At 39.1% G+C, this 24,784-nt stretch overlaps 1 protein-coding gene across 1 annotated transcript in view; it reads left to right on the top strand.

The window, feature by feature from the left end:
- Positions 1-23,165, top strand: part of USP31 (ubiquitin specific peptidase 31) — a 122,499-nt gene extending 99,334 nt beyond the window's left edge. Inside the window, exons 12-16 of the mRNA XM_072607218.1 lie at positions 3,356-3,475; positions 6,906-7,131; positions 12,627-12,785; positions 16,262-16,414; positions 19,973-23,165. Of these exons, the coding sequence (XP_072463319.1) occupies positions 3,356-3,475; positions 6,906-7,131; positions 12,627-12,785; positions 16,262-16,414; positions 19,973-21,537 (2,223 nt within the window). The 3' untranslated portion in view covers positions 21,538-23,165. The remainder of the gene's footprint in view (positions 1-3,355; positions 3,476-6,905; positions 7,132-12,626; positions 12,786-16,261; positions 16,415-19,972) is intronic.
- Positions 23,166-24,784: the final 1,619 nt, after the last annotated feature.

Genomic DNA, 24,784 nt, shown 5'->3' with positions numbered 1-24,784 from the left:
ATATATATATCAGCTAATTTAATTTTATGATAAATTAAGAATAACACTGAAATTTCCTTTTTGTTTCAATTTATGGTGCTGAAAAGCTTTATGAAATACACTAGTTCACCCTTACATTTCTGTAATTCTTTTCTTTGGTCTACCAAGTCGACAAGTATCCAGTTAGCACCTAGTTTGTGCCAGGCCCTATGCTAAGAGCTAGGCCATTTTTAAATTTTAAGACTTTAATAATCCCATATGTTGTATAGAATTTGGAATTTGTTCCATATGAAATCGGGCTTGTAAATGAAACTGTGCCCTCCACTAAAATCTTGGAATCTCCAATTCTATGCAGACAGAGTAGCAGCTTTGGCAAGTGAAGCTTGTCTAGGTATGTGTTGGACTAGGCTTAACCTTGCAACCCTGAAGTTTTGTGATTAGGTTGGTTTTCCTCCTTTCATTTCAAGTAGTGAAAGAAAACACTGGATTTGGAAGTCAGAAAACACAAATTCATATTCTGGCTTTGCCACTTATTAGCTATGTGACTTTGGGCAATTCTCTGACTGAGCCTCAGTTTCCTTGTTTTACAAAACAAGGTAACAGGAGGAGGTAATAGTACTTCTACTGCCCATGTCACAGATTTCCTTTTGCGGAAAATGCATTGAAAACTCTTGAAGGTATAAAATGGAATACTATATTATCTACACATTCTTTTAGGATAAACTGATTTCATTGGATGTCATACCAAAATCTGTGTATGTTTGTTTTTCTCCTCAGCTGCTTTTTTCTGTTTTATAAATCAGCAATGACCCCTAATAATCTGTAATGTTTTACAAATGAATGTGTAATCTCAACTGCTGTTGCTGTTGGTTTCGGTCTTTCTGCTTGGCAAGGGAATCGGTCATTTGCTGGCTGAGTCAATCTTTTGTTCTTGTTATTACAGCGGTTTTTTCGTTGTTTTAGTTCAAATGGTGACAGATAAAAGTTTATTCACTTACTCTTTTTTTTCTTATTCTTCAGAGTTGAGAGCTTATTTAAGCGGGTCATGTTGGAATGGCAGTAATTGCACAAAGTGTCTTTCATCCAATTTGATGAATTGTGTGTGTGTGTGTGTATGTGTGTGTGTGTGTGTGTGTGTGTGTGTGTGTGTGTGTGTGTGTGTGTGTGTGTGTATGTGATATTTATTTTGGCTTTTGCTCCAACCAGTTGATGTTTCAACTGCACACAGATGGCTGCTTCTGAAATGACCGCTGTATTGGTAATCAGCTGTTTCCTGTTTGATAAGATATGCTCTACTGCCTCCTGACTCCTCAGAGTATTTATGGTGTTCAGGCTTGCAGTTCTAGTCATCTTGGGTTCCTTTCATTTCTTAATGTCAAACCACATTTTCTGACTGTTGTCATTGCCTTCCCTTTTGCCCATTCAATAAAGTTAAGGCTACGTTGGTCTTGTTTGGAGGATCTCATCAAGTTCACTGTAGAGCTTTTCTTTTTCTTTATATTTTGTATTGGATGTTGGTCCCTAAGCCACAGTTCTCATGGTGAAATCTATTTAGGTTTGTCGTTCACGGTCATGGAAAGATAAGGTAACAGCATAGTCATCTTTTGGTAAAGGAAGGAGTATTTGGAGTCAAGGACATGAGTTTGAATCAAAGACAGCAGGGTATAGTGGGTAGCATGATGGATTTAGAGTCAGAAAGACCTGGGTTCATATCTCACTTCTGACACTTAGCTATGTGAGCATGAGTCCATGGTCTTATGCATTCCTGCTCTGCTGTTTGCTATCTGTGTGACCATGGCAACTCATTTAACTGTTTTTAACCTCATTTTCCTCTTTTAAAATATGAGAAAGTTGGCTCAGGTCTTCTAACAGTTTATAAAATGAAGAGCAATCTGTAAAGTTCCATCCGTTATAAAATCCTATAATGCAGTGAGTGTATTAACAATGCTTTCAATTATACATTCCTAATGTCCAAGTCTAAACTTTGGGCATTATGTATCATCAAAAGAAACATGGTGTCAAGGAGAGTCTTGGAGGCACGCAAAGTCTGGGCTTGAGTTCTGATTCTGCTATTTAGTATCCATGGGACTCTGGATAAATCACATAACTTTTCTGAGACTTGGCTTCCTCGTGCTTAGAATGTCATTATACAATGGCATGCCATGATAATAATGTCTGTAAAACCTAATTCACATGGTTGTTGTGAGGAAAGTACATGATATCCCTTAATGAATAGAGTAGTTGAATCCCATTTGGTGGGAACATTAGTGTCTTTTTACCTCAATAAGCCATCCAACCCTTGGAATTTCTTCAGCCCAAGTCAAGGCTGCTTTGATTGGAAACCAGTTTCTGATATGGTATTAAATCTCATTTCAAGTGAACCACCCATAGCTGAGCTCAGCAGCAGATATTTTCTGGAATGGTATTTAGATTCATAGACTTAGAATTCGAAGGAACCTTAGTGACCATCTAGGCCAACCTTCTCATTTTACAGTTGTGGGAACTCAGGCATAGAGAAGGTTGAGTGACTTGCCCAAGGTAACAGGTAGTACCGAATCCTACATGGTTTTGGACTCTATCCCATTCCCATTCAATCCGTGTTTCCACAGATCAGAACTCCCTTCTCTGGTTAATATCAGACACTAATGTCTAGTGTCCCCCTATTAGAATGTCAATTCTTGAGGTAGGGACTATCTTCTCTCTCTTTTGAATTTGTATCCCTTGTACCTAGCATATTGCCTCATACATAGCAGGTGGTTAATAAATACTTGGTGATTGATTGATCTACCTTATTTTCATTCTAGGATTTGTCTTTCATTGCCATTAGAAGCTAATCACATGGTTTCCTGTATTTATCTTTATTTTCTCTAAAGCAAGAGTTTGGTCTTTGAACATATTTAAGGGGCTCATGAACTTGGACAGAAAGACACATCTGTATTTTTTACTAATTTTTGGTTTCCTTTGTAATCCTATTTTTTTAAAATTTAACAACCTTATTCTGAGAAAGGATCCAATGACCTTTACTAGATTGCTACAGGGTGTTCATGTGACAAAAAAGATGAAGGACTCCTTTATGTCCAAAGTTTCATTCTTTGTCCTACAGCATGTTCCTTATCCCTTTTTACCAGCAAGATTCTGAATTGGAAAGTTTCCTGGAAAGGAAAAATTATTTCTCTCAATCTATATAAAATATCATTGGAAGATGTAGCTTAACACAAGGATAACTAGTCAAAAAAAATTAAACCAAACCTTTTGCTATTAACTTATCTCTGTGATGTTGTATAAATCATTTCACTACTTTGGGGCTGAATTTCTCTTTCTGTGACATGAAAGGGTTGGATTAGATCTTCTAACACTTGGCAATTCTCATTTTTAGCTTGCCCCAGATGATGCTTGGCGTTGCCCACACTGTAAGCAGCTCCAACAAGGGAGCATAACATTAAGCCTGTGGACCTTGCCCGATGTGCTTATTATACATCTGAAGAGATTTCGACAGGTAAGGCATCTTCTGTGAGGTAGGAAGAACCCTAAGGACAAATTGTAAGTTTTTTTACAAAAAGTAAGTGACTTTCCTATAGTGGAATGCTGCCCCCAAATGGTTCTATTATGATTAGCCCAGAACTCCACCAGTACCTCTATTTTTGTAACATCTCCTTATTTTCCAAATCAGTGTTCAGCATCTTCTCAACAAGTTTGCAAATTTGATTTCATGTTGCCGTTTCTTGCTTTGCAATTCTTTAGTGTTTATTGTGTATTTGTCCAAATGCTTCATTTATGGTTTGGAGTGTGTATGAAGTTAGTAGAGAGAAGAACTAGTAGAACCTAAGTAATTGAGAGCAGAAGTAACGAGACCTAGATAATTGCAATTCAACTTCATCTGAAGTATAGCTGCTAGCGCTCATTCCTTCTATAAGTTCTTGGTTGTAGCAGAGCAAAAGTTGATGTATAGTTGCCTGATATACAACTTAACCATTCAGTAGAATGGAAATTCCTTGAGGATAGGGTTTCTTTGCCTTGTCTTTGTATCCTCTGCGCCTAACATGGTACTTGCACATAGTAGGTGCTTCGTGTTTTCCACATTTAAAACATTTCAGGAAAGGTGTTTTTTAATAGCGGAAAAACTTTTATTGGTTTTATCTGGGAAGTGCAGCAGCTGTAATTGGTACAATTGTGACAAGAGATGGCTCACTGAATGAAGAGAGGGGAGTACTACTTTGGCATAGAGTTACTGAGTAAATATATTTTGAAATGAAGGTGGTGTAAGAACAACTTATACCAGTGATTTTTTTTTGTAAGTTCCAAATGGTGATTAGGTGTCATTGAAATAATACTATTTATGAAATAGTATATAAATGAAATAGTGATACTTCAGGGGCATCAGAAGCTAAGTAAGCTTTTATAGGTTGGCCTAGGGAAACCAAGCATAATTTAAAACTTTTTTTTAAAGGAGGAGATTCATTTTGGATTCCAAACAGCTGACTTATAAATAAACTCTTGGAATTCAGCCTGTTTCTTAATAAGAAGTTGGGGCTTATTTGTAGCATGAACCCTTTGTATTTCTACTACTGGAGGGGAATAGAACCTGTGTATATTCATTTCTCTTTTCTTTGGGATGTGGTTCTGTACTTTGAAATGAGATGTGGCAGCTAGGTGGTGCAGTGCATAGAGCACCTGAGTTTGAATCATGCCACAGATACTTACTAACTATGTGACCCTAGGTAAGTCATTCATCCCCTCTAAGCTTCATTTTCCCCATCCATAAGAGTCATATAACAGTAACATATAACAGCATGAAGTCGTTGAGGATCAAATGAAATTACATGTGTAGTTTATAAGCCTTAAAGCCCTATATACATGCATGGAGGCAGCTGTAATGTTGTAGATAAAGAGTGGCCTCAGAGGGTGAGCAGGTTCAAGACTTGCCTCTGGCACATGTTGGTCATGTGATTCATTGTCTTGGTGCCCCAAGTTAAGTCTGGGTTGTATTCAGAGGCATCCAGGGCCCTGTTCCAATGTCACTTCTGCATCCACCATCTTTGTTCAGGCACAATCTGTTCTGCCTTTGCTTCCCTTTCTACCCTGATGCTTTCCCTGTGGCACCCAAAAACCACCTGGTCCTTCTGTCTGTCAGGCACTGAAAATTCCTTTAGTGTTGTCTCTCCTGATTAGAGTGTGAGCAGCTTGAGAGCCGGAACTGCCTCACTTTTCTGTTTGCAGCCCCAGGATTTAACACTATACTTGTCACATAGTAAATAATTTTCTCTTTTCTAAGGTGCAAGGCAGATGCCAGTCAGTCTTCATTGGCAGAAGGAGGTACCTCCTTCTCAGTTTTCTGTATCAGTGAAATCACAGAAATCACGGGTCTGGGCTGTATACATTTTATTGACATTTGGTTTTCACATAATTTAAATTTCCTGCTCTATTCTTCCCCTCTCCTCTCTGAGTCATCTCCTTTGTCGACTTTTCTTTTTTCTTTTATCATTTTGTACCTCCCCACCCCCCACTGAGCAAATTTAAGGAAAAAGCAAAACAAACAAACAAAAAAGACCAAACCCTCAATGCACAGATATAGTCCAGCCAAACAAATGTCCACATTGGCTGTGAAAGAAAAGAAAGTGTATTTCTTATTGCCTTTTAAATTCCTCATCTTTTTAACAGGAGGTGAGAGGCATGTTTTGTATTCATTCTTCTGGATTCATGGTTCCACTGTATTGGTCAGGGTTCTAAAGTCAAAGTTGTCTTCCTTTCTAGTGTTGTCGGTGTGGTAGAAATTGTTCTTAGTTAACTTTGCTTGTATCAATTCAAAGAGACTTTTCCCGTTTTCTGCTGTCTTGTGACACAATAACATTCCATTCCATTCATATACCACGATTTGTTTAGCTGTCCCTCAGTAGAAGAAATGCTCCTTTATTTTCTAATTTTTGGTTACCACCAAACAAGTTGCTATAAATATCATTTTACACACAAGTCCTTTTCCTTTTTCTTTGTAAATATAGACCTCTTCCTCCTTCTCCTCTTTATTTCTTCTAATTTCTTCTTTCTTCTCTCCATCTAGTCCAAGTTTGTACCTAGGATAGTAATCTCTCCTGAAGTGTCTCAGACAGATGGTCCACTAGCTTCAGGTGGAATATTTCCAGTGACAGGGAACTCACTGCTTAATTCTGCTTCTGAGTGTGCCTAATGGCCAGGAGATTTACTTCACGTGTATTAGTCATCCTGCTGGGAAGGAGAAACTGCACAACTGAATCATTTCCTCATCTTGCAATGTTCAAATCTTCCCTACGAAGTCATGCTTTGGACTAAGGACAACTCTTCACCATAAGCAGAGCTGCCTTCTTTCTCTCAAAATGTGCTCAGGTGGAACACTTGTACTTGAAAGGGCTTTCTCTATAAGCTACATTTAAAGTAAAATAACACTGGATATTGGCAACAAAGTAAGTTATTCAGCACAATAGTCAGTCAGCAAGCATTTATTAAACTCCTTCTGTATGTCAAGGGAGTAAACACTACTGTACTTGGAAGAAAGATCTGAAGAACTGACTATACCAAAGAAAGCATGTTGGTAGCCTTGTGTTAGCGTGATTGTAACGTATTCTCCCATTTCACATTGGGGAGGTTTGTTCATTGGATGATAGTGCAGAGTTTGGGGTCAGATGATCTGTGTTTGAATCCTGCCTTGGCCACTCACTGACAGGTGTGAAGTGTGATAGGTTGCTTTACATCTTTGGAACTCAGTTTCCTTGTATAAGAGGATTTGACTAGATGGTCGCTGAGGACCCTTTCAGTTCTAAATCTAGAATCCTGTGGCCAAACCATTGCTCTGATTTATTAAATGAGAAAGCTAGTTTGAATAGGCACCAAGCAGAACTGACCTATTCACTTAAACTTGCTTTAAGTGGTTATAGCTTGTGTTCTTCTTGAAACAGGAGGGTGACAGGCGAATGAAGCTTCAGAACATGGTGAAATTTCCTCTAACTGGCCTGGATATGACGCCTCATGTGGTAAAACGGAGCCAGAGCAGCTGGAGCCTCCCGTCCCATTGGTCTCCATGGAGGCGCCCCTATGGACTAGGGAGAGATCCTGAGGACTACATCTATGATCTCTATGCTGTGTGTAATCACCACGGGACCATGCAAGGGGGGCATTACACAGGTAATCGTGCAAGTCTGTGGTTTGAAAACCGGAGTTACTTTTCTGATCATCTTTCAGATTTTTATCTTGCTTGTAACAGAATTTCTTCATGTTTTGTGGACCTTGCTTCCCCTTGTCATCAACCAGGTGAAACCGAACATCTGTGGTGGCAATTCTCACCACATCTGCACATGTCTAGGAATAAAATGAATGAAGATCCTCCCCTCTTTCCCTGATGTGAGCAAAAGACAGCTGCAGTAGCATCACATTTATCTATTTAAAAAATTAGGATATTCAGAGTAACTATTAGGCTACCTAATTTGTATCACCAGAGTAAAGATTTAACTATCTTTGTCCAAGGATTCAGATAGTAACGGTAGTGATAATTAATAGTAGTAGTATGAATGAATAAAATTAATGAATGAATGAGAAAGTGTTTGTTAAAAGCGTACTATGTGTGAAGTGTTATTATGCAAGTACAAAAGTGAAGACAGTTCCTACCCTCAAGAACCTTATATTCTAATAGGGGAGACAACACAAATAGGGTACAGGTATCCATAGTGAGGTTTTGCTGGTTTAGAAAATTATGGGGATGATAGATTGACATACCTTTTCCAGTAGCAGTGGTAGTATGGATTTTATTTCTAGAACTGGGAGGTGGGCATGGATAGAGGGTGATGGGGGATATATATCTAGAAAAGAAAAGGGCTAGTGAGAAGAGGGTGGCCAAGGTGTAAAGTAGTAGAAGTATTAATGGTGATGTTATTAAGTCCTTCAACATACAGATATCATGCTAAAGAAAATTTTTAAAAGTATAGGAATAGGATTATCTTGGCTGCTATTAGAACTGTCCTGAAGATGCTTTCTTTGAGCCTGCAGAAGATGAGATTCTGTCCCAGGACTTCTTTTCAGTTATAAAAAGCAGATGCTTTATCCACTTGTTTATACCAGGTTGGGGAACCTGCAGCCTCAAGGCCACATGTGGCCCTTTGCCTGAATCCAAACTTCAGAGAACAAATCCCCTTGATAAAAGAATTTGTTCTGTAAAACTTACACTCAAGAACCTAGATGGCCACAGGTGACCTCGCGGTCATAGGTTCCCCTCCCTGCAAGTCTAGACTATTACATATAATTAGAAAATAATAATAACAAGATGGTAACTTGTCCTAGGACCATTTCCGTATGAGCTCCATAAAAAAGATGAGAATGAAATGATAATCATAAACTTTTATTTATAATAGTGCTTTATTATTTTAAAAATGCTTTCATATATGTTATCTCATCTTACCCTTATGATCTTATGAGGACAGGTATTTTTATTCTCATTTTATAGATGAAGAAACCTCAGAGAAATTGCTATTTGAATGAAGTCACATGGCCACTGAGTGAAAGAGCTGAGTCTAGAAAGTCTAGAGTCTCTTAATTCTTAATCCTGTGTGCATTCTTTCCTGTCAGTCAGTCAATAAGTATCCATTAAATGCCTACTACTATGCGCTAGCCACTGTGCTAAATGCTGGGGATACAAAGAAAGCAAAAGGGAGTCCCTGGCCTCAAGGAGTTAATGGGGGAGACAAGAAGCAAATAATCTATATAAAGGATAAATAAGAAATAATTAATAGGGTGAAGGCACTAGAATTAGTACTCTGTAGAAGGTAGGATTTTTCCCCTTTGTCCTACTTTGTCACCCTATAAGATTATGTAAAATATTTTAAAGTGAATTCGAAGGCTTTTTTCCTTTGGAAAGGAGTTGAACCAGGGAATGGATAAATTAAGAAATGTAGGTGATGGAAAACCAGAAGATAGTAATAAGAATTTATTTTTTTCCAAAGTATGACTTGTCATCCTTCCACCATTCTTTGTTTGATATGTATGCTGGAGGAGAAGTAAAGAAGAGAAAAAAACAGAAAAAGAAGAAAAATTCTGGGCTCCAAAACTTTACTTCTAATATCCTTAATGAGGTCTTTAATTATTTAAATTCTCCTAGTGACTATTTTTCAAAAGAATGATCCCAACTTTTAATACAGCTCCCAGTTTAACAAAATGATTTAGTTTTTTTGAGTGCTATGGAAAAATTTTCAAGAAAAAAGAAGATATTAATTAAAACCTTAAAAGAAAATTTTTTTTAACATGTATTACATAGCAATACAAACCACCCCCCACTCCAAAGCCCTTCCAAATTCTATGAATACAAGCAGAACTGTTAACTGTTTCATTACTTATTATTACTAACTCAAATTTAAGATGTAGAGTTCAATTCTATTCAGAAAAAAAAATAAGCTTTTGCAATGTGCCAGAAACTAGAGGCAGAAAAATGAAACATGGTTCCCTAGGTGTTTAGAATCTATTTGAGGGAGAATGGGACATGTATACAAATAAGAGTGACACGGAATGGAATGTGATAAGGACAAAGGAAAGGTCTGGGCAGTGCTGTAAGAAACGTGAGGAGGCAAGTGCTGTATTTTTTAATGTGCTGTATGTATGCTGTATAGGACATCAAGGCCTCTTGCATAATCAGTGTGTTCAGTAAATTTATAACCGTTTTATAGGACTTGGAGCATAATTTTACATCTTAAATGATGATAGAGGTTTATAGCTGTTGGATCTTTGCTTTCATGGCATAGTTGGTCAAATCTATAATTTACTTGATGTTGGCTTACAGAATCTTAGGGTTGGAAGAGACCTCCGAGCTCAAATAGTCCAGTCTTCCACCTACTGCAGAAATTCTTTGTGTAATATCCATGACAGATGGTTATCCAGCCTTTCCTTTGGTCAGGAATGCAACCCCCAATTAGAATACTGCCTCTGTGGGAAAGTACAAGCTGTTTTATGGTACAGGTTCAAGAAATGCATGTGCAGCAAAAAAACAGTCTATGCCAGGTTTTTCCCAGCTAGTGTGGCTGCTTGCATGGAAGAGACTTGGAAAAAAAAGCAACTTAACCCCTTCCCTCTATCTACCATAAAATTTACTCATTTCTTCTTAGTTCCCATGCTTGGGCATTGCCACTTCCTGTCTTTGACTTCTGAACATCTAAAATTTTTACTTTTGTCAATAAACTACATTAAAAGATAGATCCTCTCCGTGGTAGAGAATCTGAGGAGCTGAATGGAAACTATTCTATTAAGCATTTACCCTTTGAAATCTTAGAAAGAATTTATTTTTTTCTTCTTACAAGGGAGAGATGGCAAATAGTAAATAAAAATAAGTAAAAATAAATTTTCATAGATGTATTTTACCTAGAATGTTTGCATTGCTGTGTCTCATTGCCTTTGTCTGAACTTGGTAGTCAACCAGCCTTACTTAAGCACTTATTGTGTGCCAGGCACTGGGCTAAATACTGGTTATACAAAGAAAGGCAAAAATCTATTTCCTGCCCACCAGGAGCATACATTCAAATGAAGGCAGACAGCCTGCAAATAATTGCGTACATACAAGATGCATGTGTAAATGCAGAGTAATCTGAGAGAGAAGCCACTAGCAGTGGGTGGGGAGGAAGTACAGAAAGGTCCTTTTGCTGAAGAAGGAATCTAATGTCTCTTGAAGGAAGTCAGGCAAACTCGGGGTCAGAAGAGAGGAGGGAGAGGATTCTAGGTATGGAGTCCATCCAGTGCAAACTCACAGAGTTGGGACATGGAATGTCAAGTATGAGGGAAGAGTAGGTAGGCAGTGTAGTTGGATCATGGAATGCATGGAGAGGAGTGAAGTATAAGAAGACTGAAAAGACATATCTTTTAGGGAGGGGGCCAGGTCCTGAAGGGCTTTCATGCCAGAGGATAGTCTAGGAAGTAGAAGGCTGCTAGAGTTTATTGAGTAGGGAGATGACGTGGTCAGGCATGTGCTTTAGGAGGATCACTTTGTGACTGTTGAGTTGAAGAGGACAGATTGGTATGGGAAGAAAGAAGTTGAGAGAGTCTGAGTAGCATAGCAGATTGAGGGTCTATACTTGGAGTCAGGAAGATCTGTTTGTGAATACTGCTTCAGACACTTACTGGCGGTGTGACCCTGAGCAAGTCACTTAATCTCTCTGACTGCCAGTTTCCTCATCTTTAAATAGGTATAATAATAGCACTTATCATACAGGATTGTGAGGATTAAATGAAATAGTACATGTAAAGCACTTTGTAAACAGGAAAATGCCATGTAAATGACATCTGTTTTTAATCATTTCATCCTCCTCTTCCTCATTATCATTACTGCTGTGGTTTTCTTTGGAGGGAGTAGTCACGTCAGGTTGTTTGAAATATCAGCACCATGTTCCCAAATCATGGCAAGAGACATAGTATTGCATGCATTGTAAGTAAGTGCTGTCTGTGAGAGATGGCACCATAATGATTCTCCCCTCATAGGACAGGAAAAGGTGCCTGCCTGGGGACTGTACCTGGTAAGGGGAACTCTCAGGTGAAGAAACTCCTATCAGTTCTTCTTTGCAGTTACAGTTTTAATGAGGTACTTAGGACAGTGGTTCTCAACATGTCATCCATGAGTGTCCTTGAGACTCTGCAAGATCAAAATTATTTTCATAATAATGCTAAGATGTTTTAATTTTTAATATGGTGAATATTGATAGAAGTAGCTTACATAAACAAAAGCTCTTTAGGCAGGTGTAGTCCTCAGTTTTTAAGAGTGTAAAGAGATCCTGAGACCAAAAAGTTTAAGAACCTCTTACCTAGGGAGGTTAAATGATTTGCTTTGGGCCTTACAGTCAGTATTTGTCAAATGTAGCACTTCAAACGAAGTGTTTCTACCTCTGAAGCCTTTTCTTTATGTTCTACATCGTTCTGCCTCTCAGGAGTTCTTATGAGAAAAAATGCTGACTCACTTCTAGGAAGAAAATAGAATTATTTTGCAAATGCATCTTATATACATCCATTTCCCCCTAAGATCAATTGATATTTCCAAACCTGTTATAACAAATTGTAGATTTTTCAGGGAACAAGATTGTAATATAGCATCTTAGAGGATGACAGAACTCTTCTGTGAACACAGTTTCTATTTGTTTATTTCAGCTAAAACATGTATATTCTTCATTTATATCTCAGGCTATTGCTTAGACCTGGAAAAGAAGATTCATCATCTTTCAGTATTTGTAGTATTGTTCTCTACCAGCCTGATGAGCATGTTTGGGTCATCTCTCAGTGCCTTCACTGTAAGCAAATGCTCGAGCATTGCGTTATGTTTAAATAGACTGGGTGTATTATGTTTTAATATTGACCAAATATTTAAAAGATAAAATAGAACTTATTTTCTTGTGTGGCTGCCCTCCTGTTTCTACATGTGTAGCAAGGAACTCTTGCTTGAGTATGATGCATAACTTGGGTTATCTTTTGTCTTTTCCAAGAAAGTTGCACTAATTGAATGAATTAACTACTTGCTCTCCTTTTGAAAATGCCATAAATTGACCCAATAACTTAAAACAGTGATGCTTTTTAGTTCATCCCAGGGCTGGATTTTGATGAGGCATTAATGGGAATGAAATGGTGCTGAAACTGAGCTAATGATGGAAATTTCTTGTTGACAGCATACTGTAAGAACTCTGTGGACGGTCTCTGGTACTGCTTTGATGACAGTGATGTACAGCAGTTGTCTGAGGATGAAGTCTGTAAGCAGACAGCATATATACTTTTCTATCAGAGACGAACAGCTATACCATCATGGTCAGCCAACAGCTCTGTGGCAGGTGAGGTCAGCTCAGGTTTCTGGAAATTGTAGTTTTTGTGTAAATTTTCTAGCATAGAAGATTGATTTTTGGTGTGATGCCTCCTCAGAAGGTCTTTACTTTATGTAACTTACAATACTGTTGTAAGTCACCAGTAATATTGTAATGGTCTTGAAATCACCACTAATCAAGAGATGAGAAAAGGATAAACAAAATCCCCAAGAAGATGATCAAATATTGGAAATGGGGGAAGCTGCTGATGGGTCTATAACCAGAGTTTGTAAACTTATAAATGGTTTGGATAAGGTTGACAATGGACCAGTACAGCAGATCACATCTTGGAATGTCTTGGCACTGAAGGGACTCCCCTTGAAAGTTGAAAGAGGTTGAGAAAGAAAGAAAAACAGTATTATTTCTTACATTGAGAAATAAAATGAGAGAGTTCATTACCCCAAGCAGAATAATATTGGTTGAAAATTAAGGTCATGGAAATGTTAAAAAGTTTATGGGTGATGGAGTCATGAATTGGAAAAGGAGACTGGAATATTTTGGGGAGACATCACTAACCTCTTTGAATAATAGTAGTGAAGACATCTAAGTTTTGGTTCCTGGCAGAGATGGAATACTCATTGGAATACACCATATTTGGCATTTCTTATGCCTTGATGACCTTATAATTAAATCATAATTACTCAGGAAGCTGCTTGGTAGATAACAGTAGTTTCTGCCACAGGACAGAAGAACATAAAATTAGACTCTAAAATTTTACCCAAATGGGGTGGTTTCTCACTTAAACAATCATCCAGGTTAATTATAAGATGAAAAAGTAGGGTTTTTTACCCTCAGGATGAATTCAGTGTGACTCTTACCCCCATGGAATGCTTTTCCTGGGAGTCAAAGCCTTAATGTTGCCTTATTCTGTAGAGGATCTCTGCCTATTTAAACAGCTTGTAGCATGTGCAAACTGGCACCCTCAACCCCCACCCCATGTTCCATTTCTGGCAAATATACTGCTTGATTGAGACTAATTTTGAATGTCAACCAGAGCCCGCATGTACAAAAATATTTATAGCAGTTCTTTTTGTGGCGGCAAAGAATTGGAAATTGAGGGGGTGCCCATCAATTGGGGAATGGCTGAACAAGTTGTGGTGTATGAATATAATGGAATACTATTATGCTAGAAAAAAATGATGAGCAGACAGATTTCAGAAAAACCTGGAAAAGCTTACATGAACTGATGCTGAGTGAAGTGAGCAGAACCAGGAGGACATTGTACACAGTAATAGCAACATTATATGATGATCAGTTGTGAATGACTTATAGCTCCAAAAAAGAGTCATGATGGAAAATGCTATCCATATCCAGAGAAAGAACTATGGAATCTGAATACAGATGGAGGCATACTGTTTTCTCTTTGTTGTTGTTTCTTCTTTCTGTGGTTTTTCCCTTTTGTTCTGATTCTTCTTTCACAACATGACTAATGTGGAAATATGTTTAACATGATTGCACATATATAACCTATATCAGATTGCTTTCTGTTTTGGGAAAGGGACAGGGAAGGGAGGGAGGGATGAAAATTTGAAATTCAAAATCTTATAAAAATGAATGTTGAAAACTATCTTTGCATGTAATTGGAAGGAAAATAAAATGCTAGTAAGTGCAAAAAAAAAAAAAAAAGGCAACCTGGTAAACCCAGGGAAGCAGTGTAATGCAACAGAATGAATGATAACTTTGGAGAGAGGACCTGGGTTTGAATGTTGGCTTTTCTTCTGACTACCTGTATGATCTTGGATAAGTATTTCACCTTTCTGGGCCTCAGTTTACCCATCTGTGAAATGGAATTGGACTAGAGAACCTCCATAGCACTTTCCAAATTGCATCTATGATCCTATGAATTTCAGTCATCAGTGACTATAAAAATGACATATTAAAGTTGGGAGGGATCTCAGAGGTCATTTGGTATAGCTTATACCTGAAACACAAATCTTCTCTTATCCTCTCCCAAAAGCAGTCATCTCTTCTTCCCTTGAATACCTCCAATAACTGGGAACTTTCTACCTTTCCAGACAGTCCATGTATCTTTGAGTTGCTCTATACTGAGCATATATACTTATTATGGGGTATATGAGGTGTTCGGGGAAGACTAACACCTTTGTTGTGAGGGCTTGCCAAGTCCTTTTCAGGTTGCTAATCTACCTTGGGTGTCCACCTGTCACCCAACTCTCACCTAAGAGACTGTAGCATATGCAGCAGCTACATTTCAGTAAAACCATCTTGCTAGATGGGCTAAATCCGGTGGAGGGTAACCAGCAGGTCTCAAACCCATTGGTGACTTAGGTAAATGTTTATCCCAAGCATGTCAAGACTTCCCCCAGTGGAATGGGCAGATGAGAATAAATTGGCACTGTAGAATGCTAAGAGCGTGGTCAGACATGGAAGATACCAAAGTCATCCACAGCATCCCAGGCTATTGCCAGTCATCTTGACTTTTGCCTCTCTACTGGACTTTGATGACTCTAGAAGAGAGAGAATGAGGCTAACACTTTGTGCAGCTCTGCCTCACTTAAATCCAACTGACAGGCAAGTCAAAACATCACCTATCATCCACTATTTTGCCCCAACATCACGCTGTCATTTGTCCGCTTCAAAAATGAATGATGAGCAATAATTCTGAAAGTCTGTCCTTACACTTACTCTGTGTCCTTGTGATTTCCATATATTGATGCTTGTCAAGGGGAATAAGTCATGATTTCATAGACTTAGAAATGAAAGGGACCCTCGAGGTAATTTAGTCCCCCCTCTTCCCTCCTCTTCATTTTACAGTAGAAGCTAAAGCCTAGAAAGATTGTTGGGTGGTAGCAGCAGAGCCAGGATTTGATGCCAGGGGCTTCTACTCCAAGTCCTCTGTCTCCTCTTCCACATGACAGCTTTTCAGATACTTGAGCAGAGCTGTCTTGTTGTTCCTCCTTATTCTTTCTCATTCCTTCAAACTGATCCTCTCCAACAGTTTTGAATCATCTCACTTTCACTATCCAGGTCTTACTTACCTCCCTTTATCTGTGTCTATGGTTATATGAATAAATGATTGTCTTCATGTACCTGTGAGTTTAAAAAAAAAAGGAACCAGTGCTGACAGCCTTGAAAATGAAAATCACTTATTTCATAACAGCCAGAAATATCACCCTGGGACTGTATTCTATTCAACTGACATCATCTCTTAAATTTAAATTTTGCTTTATGAAGCATTAAGGACTCTCCTTGCATTATTTATAGCTAAAATGATATAATATGTATGGGAATTGGTTCCCTCCTTAATTAGTCATAGTGTGCTGTCGCCCAAAAGGCATCATTCTGGATTCTGGTGGTTAACGTTGAACTCCAGTGGTGGGAACATCAATAATCACTTGTGATCAATCAGCAGGACTTACAGGGGGCCCTTTAACATGTAATTGGCCATGTGAGTCTACTCTGATCTTACCTCTCTGCCTTCTCTGCAGGTTCCACAAGTTCTTCACTGTGTGAACACTGGGTAAGCCGGCTTCCAGGGAGTAAGCAAGCCAGCGTTACGTCTGCAGCTTCGTCTAGGCGCACATCTCTGGCTTCGCTCTCAGAGTCGGTGGAGTTGACCGGGGAAAGAAGCGAAGATGATGGTATGTATAGGAAGAGATGGGAAAAGCAGGAAATGGCTTTTAGAGATGGTATCAAGGCGGCTAGATGGCACAGTGAATAGGGTGCTGGGCCTGAAGTCAGGAATGCTCCTCTTCCTGAGTTCAAATCTAGTCTCAGATACTTATTAACTATTTGACCCTTCTGTTTGCCTTAGTTTCCCTATTTGTAACATGAGCAGGAGAAGGAAATGGCACACCACTCCAATATCTTTGCCAAGGTAACCTTAAATGGAATCATGAAGAGTCAGGCACAACGGAACCTCAGCAGCAACTACAAAGGGGTTCTTAATCTGGGCCCATGGGCCCCCCCAAAGAATCTGTGTAGATTTCAAAGGGTCCTTGAACTTGGAGGAGATTCATAGACTTTACCACCCTGCCACGGTATTCCATGACATGAAAAATGGTTAAGAACCTCTAGTTTGTAGTTTCTCAGGTTTGAGGGGAGGTTGCTGGAAAACAAAGCATTCACAGACACTGGAGTTGCAGGGGAGTTTGCTGACCGGTGGTGTTAAAGCCACAGGTTCTATCAGGAGGATAAAAGTATCCTTCTCCACCCTCTACTTCATTTTCCCCTGCTTTTGTCATAGAGTATATTTGTTGTCAATGGAACTGGTGTTGTTGGTATCGTTAATAGTGCTTAGAACACAAGTGGAATTGGTGGAATATTTATAGTAATAATAATAACAGAGGCAGCGTGGTATAATGGATAAGGCATTAGAATGGAAGTTAGGAAGACCTGTGTTCAAATTCTACCACAGACACTTATTAGCTGAGTGACCCTGGGCATGTTCTTTAACCTTTCTGTGTCTCAGTTTCCTCATCTTTAAAAATAAGAGGATTGGACAGAATAGCCTCTGAGGTTTCTTCTAGTTCTCAATCTGTGATCCTATAAACTTAGATTTATGTAGAATTTTGAGGTTTGCAAAATGTTTTTCACATGTTATTTCATTTAATCCTCATAACAACCCGGTTATGTATATGTTCTTATTATCCCCATTTTACAGATATGAAAACTGAGGCTGAGAGAGGTTAAGCCTCTTCCCTAGGGTCACATGGTTTAATCAAGTATCCGAATTTAGATTTAAATCCTGATCTTTTTGACTTCAAGCATTCTGTGCACTATGCCACACTGCTTTCATATCATGAAAAGGTTGGTTTGAGTGAATCCTGGAGGAGAGTTGTAACATTAAAAAGTTGGAAAGCCACTCATGGAAAAATGAACTCCTCCAATAAGCCTGGTTTGTTTTTATTTTTCACTTATTGGTTAAGAAATCATTCAGTTTATTTTGGGGGGTGGCTGGTCAGAATATTGATCTAAGGTAGCATCAGATTGGTAGAAAGAATCATACAGAAGGGCAGTGAGAACTGGAAATATCTGGAGGTTGTTAGCTTAGGTTCTGTCACAAGGAAGGCATCTCATAGTGGTCTTTGGTACCTTACCCTGTGACTGATACGTGAAAGGACAGTCAGTCAAGGAGTATCTAATAAACACCTACTGTGTGCTAAGCACTTGAGATACAAAGAAAGGCAAAACCATGGTCCCTGGACTCAAGACACTTTCATTCTAAGAGGAGAGACAGCATGCAAATAAATGGCTTTGTTCCTTTGAGATATATGCAGTGTAAATGGAAGGTAATGTCAGAAGATGGGCACTCACAGTGAGAGATACAGTGATTCCCTTTTGGAGGGAGATGATCCTTGGAAAAAGAAAAAAAAAGGTACTATTTTGTAATAGCAAGAACATTGTTCTGGGAATCTGTACACATGAACCTTAATCCTGGCTTTTCCTTTAACTGTGGAGCCTTGAGCATGTCACTCTTTCTGGTCCTTGGTTTCCTCAACTGTAAAATGAAAGTTTGAACTAGGTGATCCAGCACCTTTCCAGCTCTGATTTTCTATGTAGCAAAAAATGACTCATGATTTCCTTGTCTGTTTAGGCAGATGCTGAATTAGGGAACACTTAATCCCTAATCGTCATTATTTTTATGATAAAATGGACACATTTTTGTCTTCATTCCACTTGCTTAAAAAAATGCAGTTGGTGATTCATTCAGCCAGCAAACATTTATTAAGTGCCTATATGAGCCAGGCATCATATAAGTGCTGAAAGATACAAACAAAGGCAAAAGATGGCTCTTATATTCAAGGAACCTGCTGTCTACTAGGAGAGACACATGAAAACAGCTACATACAGATAAGCTAGATATTGGAGATGAGCAGTAGAAGGGAGGCAGTAGCATTCAGGGGAATCAGGAAAGGCTAGGGATGGGATTTTTTCTGGGGCTTGAAGAAAGCTCGGTGAGCCAGGAGGGTGAGGGAAAGAAGGAGATCATTTCAGGCGTGTGAGGTTCAGGGGCAACAGTCAGTGAAAATGCTCAGTCGGGAGATGGAGTATCTTGTGTGAGTAAGAGCTAAGAGGTCAAATATTGGACTGCAGAATATGTGAAGAGGGGGTGTGGAGGAAAACCGGAAAGGTGGGGGAGCTTTTGAAGGATTTGGGTTGCCTAGAAGTCTAGGAAGCCATAGGAGTTTACTGAGTGGGAGATGGGGAGAGACATGGTCAGACCTGTGTTTTTTAGGAAGATCACTTTTACAGCTGAGTAGAGGATGTGCTCGATTGAGAAGAGTCTTGAGGCAGGGAAACCAACCAGCAGACACCAGATCAGTATCTGTTTAAACATCGTCACTTGTGCTAGGTAATGAGTAAAGAAAACAATCCAAGTGTGTTCTCTGCCCATTACGGTTACTTGTAAAAGACACTATAAATTCCATAGTGAATTCACCAGTATCAGCATGGGTGAAGCATCTTTTAAGTGTTCATTCCCTAGAGCCAGGATGCATTTACAATCAGGCATATTTACTTCTTCCTACGTTCCTTTGCCTTTTGTACCCACTGAATGGATAATAGCTGAAGGTACATGCATAGTCTAGCACAAGAGCTTCAGGTGAGGAAGTCCCATATTTGAATTGTAGCTCTGCTGCTTGGGACAAGTCATTTCATCTCTGTGGCCCTTCGTTTTTTCATCTGTAGAATAAAAGGGTGTGGATTTGGTGATTTCTGAGGTCTCTTCTCATTCTAGCATTTTGTGGGGGTTCATTGTGCTAGAAATGATGTATTATGTTTGAGGCAATTCCAGAAAAATGGGAGTTTTCATTGTGATACCAAATAAGGCAGGTATAAAAATTGGTAATATCAAGAGAGAATTAGGGAAACTGTGTTATGCTCAAAGACACTATAGGCAATGAAACAGTAACAGTGCTGAGTAGGCATATACCAAATGGCATTGCCTCTAGATTTTTTGAAAAAAAAAATTAATTTTCATTCCTGTTTTTTGTTTTTATATCACCTTCATGTCCACATATATCCTTCCCCTTTCACCTACACATCATAACAGGTCATCCATTATAACAAAATATAAAAAGGAAGAAAAAGGGGGAAAATCAGTTCAGTAACCCTAACCAACACCCCCACTCCAATTTTCTATGATTGAATATTTATTCTACCCTTTGCCCTAACTTTGTTTTCTTTGCTTTTCTCAGGTGGGTTCTCAACTCGACCATTTGTAAGGAGTGTCCAGCGCCAAAGCTTGTCATCCAGGTCCTCTGTTACCAGCCCATTGGCTGTCAATGAAAATTGCATTCGACCCTCTTGGTCCCTGTCGGCTAAGCTGCAAATGCGTTCTAATTCTCCTTCGCGTTTTTGTGGTGACTCTCCTGTGCATGGTTCTGCCTCTACCTTGGAGAAGATAGGGGAGGCAGTGGATGATAAAGTCTCTATCTCTTGCTTTGGTAGCTTAAGGAACCTTTCTAGTAGCTACATGGAGCCAAGTGAGAGCCACAGTAGGCGTGAGCACAGGGCTGTGGGTAGAGCCCCTCTGGCTGTCATGGAAAGTGTATTCAGAGATGAATCAACTACCAAGAAAGTGACCTCAAATCTTTCTGATCCACAGAGCAAAAGCTCAGCACAAGGGGATCGAGTGCATCCTGTTTCAGATCCATTTGATAACAATAATCAAATTGCCTACGTGGATCAGAGTGATTCTGTTGACAGCTCCCCAGTCAAAGAGTCAAAGACGCCAAGTGGTTCTGGCTTACTTGTGGAAAAGTCAGACAGCACAACTAAGAAATCCCCTACCTCCAAAGGGGTTTCTGAGCCAGATAAAAGCCTGAGGAAAGGGAGGACAGTCTTGGCTCGCCAGGAATCATCTCTTTCAAACACATCACCCACTTCTCCTGTTCCCTTAAAAAGTTCTGTAAAGACTTCTCGCTCCAGAAGCAAAGCAGAATCTTCCCAGGTTAGTGGGCGACATGCTTCCCCTGTTCCTGGTCATCCCAAAAAGGAGTCATCTACAAAATCCCCGGACTCTGTAGCTGTACAGCAGAAGCAAAAGTTAGCTTCCTCCTCGGCTTCTATTTCTTCCTCTACAACTGCCAAAAAACCCCCTCTGAGCTCTGCCACCAGGGGTCCATCCTCTGCTGGAAAGAGTAGGACTTCAGACAGAAGCCTGAGCCGGGAAGGCTCCAAAATAAGCCTTGGTTCTGACAAAGCCAGTGTCACATCCACCTCCAAACCCAACTCCCCTCGGGTGGGTCAGTCTAAAGGAGGGGAGAGCAGAATGGATGGAAAGCATGTTAGGAGTTCCTCCATGGCCAGCCTGCGGTCTCCCAACCCAGGCATGAAGTCAGCTTTAAAGAGAGATAGCAGGTCAGAAGACAAGGGCCTGTCCTTTTTCAAGTCAGCTCTGAGGCAGAAGGAGACGCGCAGGTCAACCGATCTTGGCAAAACCACGTTGCTCACCAAAAAGTCAGGTGGAGGCTCTACCAAGTCCATCAGCAAGAACACGGCGGATGAGAAGTCAGAGAAAGGCAGCTTGCCACCCTCCTCCCAGCAGCCAAATGCAAACACTATTTCAAAGGAGCAGCCTGCTTCCAAGGATTCTGCTTCTGTAAAACATTCCCTGCTCTCTGCCCGCAGATCCAAGTCTTCCCAGCTAGATCCTGGAAATCCTTTATCTCCCAGTAGCAAGCAATCTGCTGAGAAATCTTTAAAAAAGTTACCTTCTAGCATGCACACCTCTGCACGGCCTTCTCAAAAACCTCAGTGAGATTTCTGCAAACCAGGTGTTTTATCTGTAAAGACATTTATTTATTTAGAATTGAGAACTCTATTTTCATTCCCTTTCCCTGATATTTCCCTCTCCTGGCCCCCTGCTTTTGTTTTGTAATTTTTGGTTCATGTGCCTAATGTGTGTGTGTGAGAACTAAACTGCAGTGTGTTTGAAGTGTCTTCTTATTCTGCCATCAAACCAAATAATAGCCATAGGCAAGAAAGCAGTGATACCAAGTTAACTGGAATAATTGTGAAAAACATAATCCTGGACTGCCTCTTAGCACTTGTGCATATTTCTTTCTAGTGAAATGCCACAACTTTTTGTCAGACACTAGGGTTTGGAAACCTGTGAACCAGTTATGCTGTAAGTAGTATATGCTCTGTAGAACTGTGAAATAATATTATTTTGGGTTTTTGCCTGAGCAGAAATTATCCTCATTGATTTGTGGATTGTCGTCTAGTGTGGTAAGATGTAGAAGCTAACAGTGAAACCGAGAGACTGTTGCTGCTTCTTCTCTTGCCCCCGTCTTCAATCTTTTTTTAAAGGGCAATATTTTAACACTAATGTTGTTTCTCAGGTATATATACTCGGCTTGTATAAGAGGGATGAGCATTAGTGAATGAACTTAATATAAAGGTAACCTTTCATGTGTGAATGTATGTAATTTTCTCTTAGCATCATGGATGTAAGCTTTTTGAGATGTAGAGAATCTTTTGTTACTGTCATACTGGTGAAGATGTGTGTATACCTTAGCTGGCTATCCCTTGACTCTTGGACGTAGTGCTAAGAGGTGGTGAATTGGATAGCAAGAAGTTAGTTAGTATCCATTCTTTTTTCCCCCTCCATTGGAGTTCTGAAATATGGCCACTCCTCAGCATCGTGCTAAGAGGTGGTGAATTGGATAGCAAGAAGTTAGTTAGTATCCATTCTTTTTTCCCCCTCCATTGGAGTTCTGAAATATGGCCACTCCTCAGCATCTTCTAAGTTGTATCCTGATAATATGGATTATTTTTTTTTAAACTGGAATCATGTTGCCTGGTGGTATGAATGATGCCTGGGTGATATATAGATTATACTACTCTTGCTCTATAGCTGCCACTCCTTGTCTGTAAACAGAAGAATTGAATTTTGCCTTTTGGAGGTCTCAGCCCAATGCCAAAAGTCATCCATGCAGTATCGAGGCTCTGTGTAACAAAATATTAAATACTTTTTTTTTTTTTAACATTTCCTTGTAAGGCTTGATTATAACCATGTTTTCCAGCAAACAGTACCTTTCCCTTTCTGTTACAGGTTTTATCCCCCTTGATCCCCTCCCCAAATCTATAGTCAAAAGTAAAGCTTATTCCACAAGGCAACAAATTACCTTTGTTGTTTCAAAAAAGAAAACCTCTCCCACTTGGCTCAGTTTACAGTGCTCATACAGATGCTGCATTTATTTTTAAGTGGTATAGATGTATTCTGGCTTCACACTTTCTCTTCCTTGTAAGAGCTGTATAATCTGGGTTCTTTGTGAAACAAACTTTGCTATAATACAGGGGGGGATGTGCTGTGTTTCATGTTCATATAGTCTCCAGTTGGCATGTTTCCCCATGTCAGTGTTTTCCCAACCCATAAATTCACCCGACTCTACATGAACTTTAAATATCCAGACCCATGTGTAATCTTTCCTACTTAATAACTAAAGCAAATAGCTTTATTCATCCTGTAATTTGCTCAACTTTTTTTCTTTTTTGGGTTGGGGGAGGATGGGGAAATGTTGAGAAATGTTGATATCAGGTCACTTATCTTTCATAATTGCTAATTTGAACATAAAGATGACTAATAGACCTGAAAACTATTCATGGAAGGGTAGCCAAAGATCTAAACCCTTGCAATATTTAAAATTCTTTTATATTCAGCCTTTTGAATATTTCTGTAATGCTTACTGTATTTCATTTATCATGACTTTGTTGGCAGTAACACTCTACCTGATAATCGCAGTTTGATTGCCATGTATCCTTTGTGTCGTTTAGGCATCTATCCCATGCCAAAAGAATGTTGCTCTCTGGTTCTCCTGTTATTTGGCTTCTGGACAAAATCTTTTTGATAGTGTTACTACTTTTACTGGCATGTTGAGTTTTGCATAGTTATCTTTCCTCAGAATAATATTTTAAACCCAGTGTGATCATAACACTCCTCTCTAGCTATGGTGTAGATTTTCTACAGTCAGAAATGGCCTAAGATACGAACAGTGTCAAACGCAGCTGAACAGCTTCTCAAGAAGCTCCCGTTCCTTTGAATATAGGATAGATTTGACTTGGAAGGGTCACCAAAACTTGTAAAGCAAGTTTAGAGTAGTTACAAGAATTTCTTTTGGAGGGGATTTTAGTCGTTACCAGTGAAATAGTTAAACCTGAATAAAATTAGCTTCATTTCTAGAGAGAAACTTAAATTTTGAAGTTTTTATTGCTTTTGTACTGGAATTAAAAAAACACAACACCCTAACCTTTAAATTCTTTGAGCTCAAATATGATTTTTCATTATGTATTAACATTATTTGACTGGTAGGACTGGTTCTCCTTTCTGGTCAGCTGAAAACACACCTAACTGTGCTCTTGGGAATGGCGATGTCATTGTCTTGACATTTGGATTCTATCTGATTTCCTTTAATTTTCATGTTTGACAAACAATGAAAATTTGATGAAATAACAAAGATTTAATTATCTTAAATTACTGCATGCTATAAGGACACCAGACAGTGAACACAGAGAAAGGACAGAGAAGGACATTTTACCAAAATGCTTCCAAGAATGGCTTGAATAAGTTGGTTAAAAACAAAAAAAAATTCAGTTTTTTTTTTTAAACATGGGCCAGATTTTTTTTCCTGTTGATATTTGAAATAAGGTGTTTGCTTATTTGTTTGGGTGAACAATTATCTGTAGATCATATGGTCTTGTGTTTATGAGAGCTGTTTACAGAAGTATGGTTAAAAGGAATTATTACCTGCTAAGCACAAAGAAATCATTAGCAAATCCTGTAATGAGAGCACATCTATAGTGCTTTATCATCATCATTATTATTGATGTCTTCAGCGTTGTTCACTTTGAGATAGAATTGGGAATATTCAGATTCTCCCCTCTTCCCTTTCGAGAAGGATTCATGGTGGTAAAGAAACATTGTTTTTGATTATTGTGTTTCACTCCCATAAGCCCTTTGCTGCATGCCTTTTCCCTAATCCTTAGAGCAACCTTGTGCCAAGTCA

The sequence above is a fragment of the Notamacropus eugenii genome, chromosome 1 (genome assembly GCF_028372415.1).
Source record: "Notamacropus eugenii isolate mMacEug1 chromosome 1, mMacEug1.pri_v2, whole genome shotgun sequence".
In the NCBI taxonomy this organism is placed as follows: domain Eukaryota; kingdom Metazoa; phylum Chordata; class Mammalia; order Diprotodontia; family Macropodidae; genus Notamacropus; species Notamacropus eugenii.
This window is presented reverse-complemented; position numbering and strand designations above follow the sequence as displayed.